Genomic DNA, 2,500 nt, shown 5'->3' on the forward strand with positions numbered 1-2,500 from the left:
TGCTCATCCGTGTGTGTCTGTCAGGATATATAGTCATACATATGTGTGTTTGTCTGTCTCTCTGTCTGTCTGTCTGTCTGTCTCTCTGTCTGTCTGTGTCTCTGTCTCTCTGTCTGTCTGTCTGTCTGTCTGTCTGTCTGTCTGTCTGTCTGTCTGTCTGTCTGTCTGTCTGTCTCTCTGTCTGTCTCTCTGTCTGTCTCTGTCTCTGTCTCTGTCTCTCTGTCTGTCTGTCTGTCTGTCTGTCTGTCTGTCTGTCTGTCTGTCTGTCTGTCTGCCTGTCTGTCTCTCTGTCTCTCTGTCTGCTGTAGGGGAGTGGCAGTAAGGATGACAGATCGTCTGTACACCACCCCGTGCTTTGACAGGATTCTGCCGCATCTCGTGTTTCTGCAGGTGTGTATATTGTAGCCTTTCTTTCGTGGGGATATGTGTGTGTGTGTGTGTGTGTGTGTGTGTGTGTGTGGTTTCTATGATGTGTGTTTCATAGGTGTCAATAACCTCATGCTCTAACCTATACACATCGCTCTCTTGTGTGTGTGTGTGTGTGCCTGTGTGTGTGTGGGGGGGGGGGTGTGTCTGTGTCTGTGAGTGTGAGTGTGTGTGTATATTGGAGCATTTCTTTTAGTGGATATGTGTGTGTGTGGTTTCTATGATGTGAGTTTCATAGGTTTCAAGAACATCAACCTCTAACCTGTGTGTGTGTGTGTATTCGGTGTGTGTGTGTGTGTGTGTGTGTGTGTGTCTGTGTGTATGTGTGTGTGTGTGTGTGTGTGTGTGTGTAGAACTTGCCCTCAGTGTTGGTGAGTCATGTGTTGGGCCCGAGGGCGGGGGAGTGTGTGTTGGACATGTGCGCTGCTCCAGGAGGGAAGACCACACACATCGCCACGCTGATGGGGAACCAGGTCAGTGTGTGTGTGTGTGTGTGTGTGTGTGTGTGTGTGTGTGTGTGTTGGATATTTGAATTGGTGCGTGTGTGTGTGTGTCTAGATGCTTCTATGTGGATATCTGTGTGTGCTAGATTTGAATTATGGTCAGTCACTGGCTACTAGTTGATATTGTGCCATTATCATATTCAACCCTAACCCTGACCCTGATCATATTCATTGATCTGAGCTGATCTGTACCTGATTATATTCATTGATCTGAGCTGATCTGTACCTGATTATATTCATTGATCTGAGCTGATCTGTATCTGGTCATATTCATTGATCTGAGCTGATCTGATCATATTCATTGATGTTACGCCCTAGATAAGGTTCTGTTTGTCCCTCACAGGGGGTGGTTGTGGTTCTGTTTGTCCCTCACAGGGGGTGGTTGTGGCTCTAGATAAGGTTCTGTATGTCCCTCACAGGGGGTGGTTGTGGCTCTAGATAAGGTTCTGTTTGTCCCTCACAGGGGGTGGTTGTGGCTCTAGATAAGGTTCAGTTTGTCCCTCACAGGGGGTGGTTGTGGTTCTAGATAAGGTTCTGTTTGTCCCTCACAGGGGGTGGTTGTGGTTCTGTTTGTCCCTCTCAGGGGGTGGTTGTGGCTCTAGATAAGATCCGGTCCAAAGTGGAGAAGCTGCGTGAGAATGCAGCCAATCAGCAGCTGGATTGCATCCAGGCCTACTGCTACAACAGCATCAAGGCTGCGTCCAATCAGGAGCAGGAGAGCACCCAGGCTGCGTCCAATCAGGAGCAGGAGAGCACCCAGGCTGCGTCCAATCAGGAGAAGGCTCAGGAGAGCTCGTGTGGAGTCAGAGTTGGTGAGTAGGGCTGAACATTTGGTACTAGTTTACAACAAGAAAGTGTTGGCATAGTAACCGATACCCTGACTTTGACCTTTTTATGGTATATTGTATATAATTATTAAAAACTCGTACTAAATATTCTTACTAATAATTGTGCAGAATTTTGGCATTTTGGACCCGTTTCCTAAATGTTTGTAGGGTTAGGGTAGGGTTAGTGTTTGATAGGGGTGGGAATCTCTTGGCACCTCACGATTCGATTCGATTCCGATTCAGAGGTCAACGATTCGATTTTAAATCGATTTTGTAATATAAAAAAAAAAAAAACACATCCATTTTATGTTGAAATGCAAGCTGCATCGATTATTGGATTGTTCATAGAAAGTCGAAATTGTGAATTCCTCTAATAAAGCAAATAGAGAAGGTAATTCATCTGTTGATTTTCTTTAATTATCAAACACAAAGTAGGAAGTGATTTTAGACTCTAGTGTTAGTAGTGTTTGATGTGTGTGTGTGTGTGTGTGTGTGTAGGGGGAGTGTTTCTGTGTGTGTGTGTGTGTGTGTGTGTGTGTGTGTGTGTGTGTGTGTGTGTAGGGGTAGTGTTTGATGTGTGTGTTGTTTGCAGACGGTCCCCCGTACCCTGAGGAGAGTTTCGACCGCGTGTTGTTAGACGCTCCCTGCAGCGGCCTCGGACAGAGACCCAACATGGCCGTCACCAGCAGCCTGAAGGAAGTCTGCTCCTACCAGCCCCTACAGAGGAAACTACTCAACACGGTG

General features: G+C 46.6%; 1 protein-coding gene across 4 annotated transcripts in view; it reads left to right on the forward strand.

Moving 5' to 3' along the window:
• nsun6 (NOP2/Sun RNA methyltransferase 6) overlaps nt 1-2,500 on the forward strand; it is an 11,564-nt gene that overhangs the window by 6,324 nt on the left and 2,740 nt on the right. For all 4 annotated transcript variants that reach the window (XM_080855577.1, XM_080855578.1, XM_080855579.1 and 1 more), the window contains exons 7-10: nt 309-390; nt 780-899; nt 1,513-1,741; nt 2,349-2,497. In XM_080855577.1, the coding sequence (XP_080711703.1) occupies nt 309-390; nt 780-899; nt 1,513-1,741; nt 2,349-2,497 (580 nt within the window). The remainder of the gene's footprint in view (nt 1-308; nt 391-779; nt 900-1,512; nt 1,742-2,348; nt 2,498-2,500) is intronic.

The sequence above is a fragment of the Sprattus sprattus genome (assembly GCF_963457725.1).
Source record: "Sprattus sprattus genome assembly, chromosome: 17".
Lineage (NCBI taxonomy): Eukaryota > Metazoa > Chordata > Actinopteri > Clupeiformes > Clupeidae > Sprattus > Sprattus sprattus.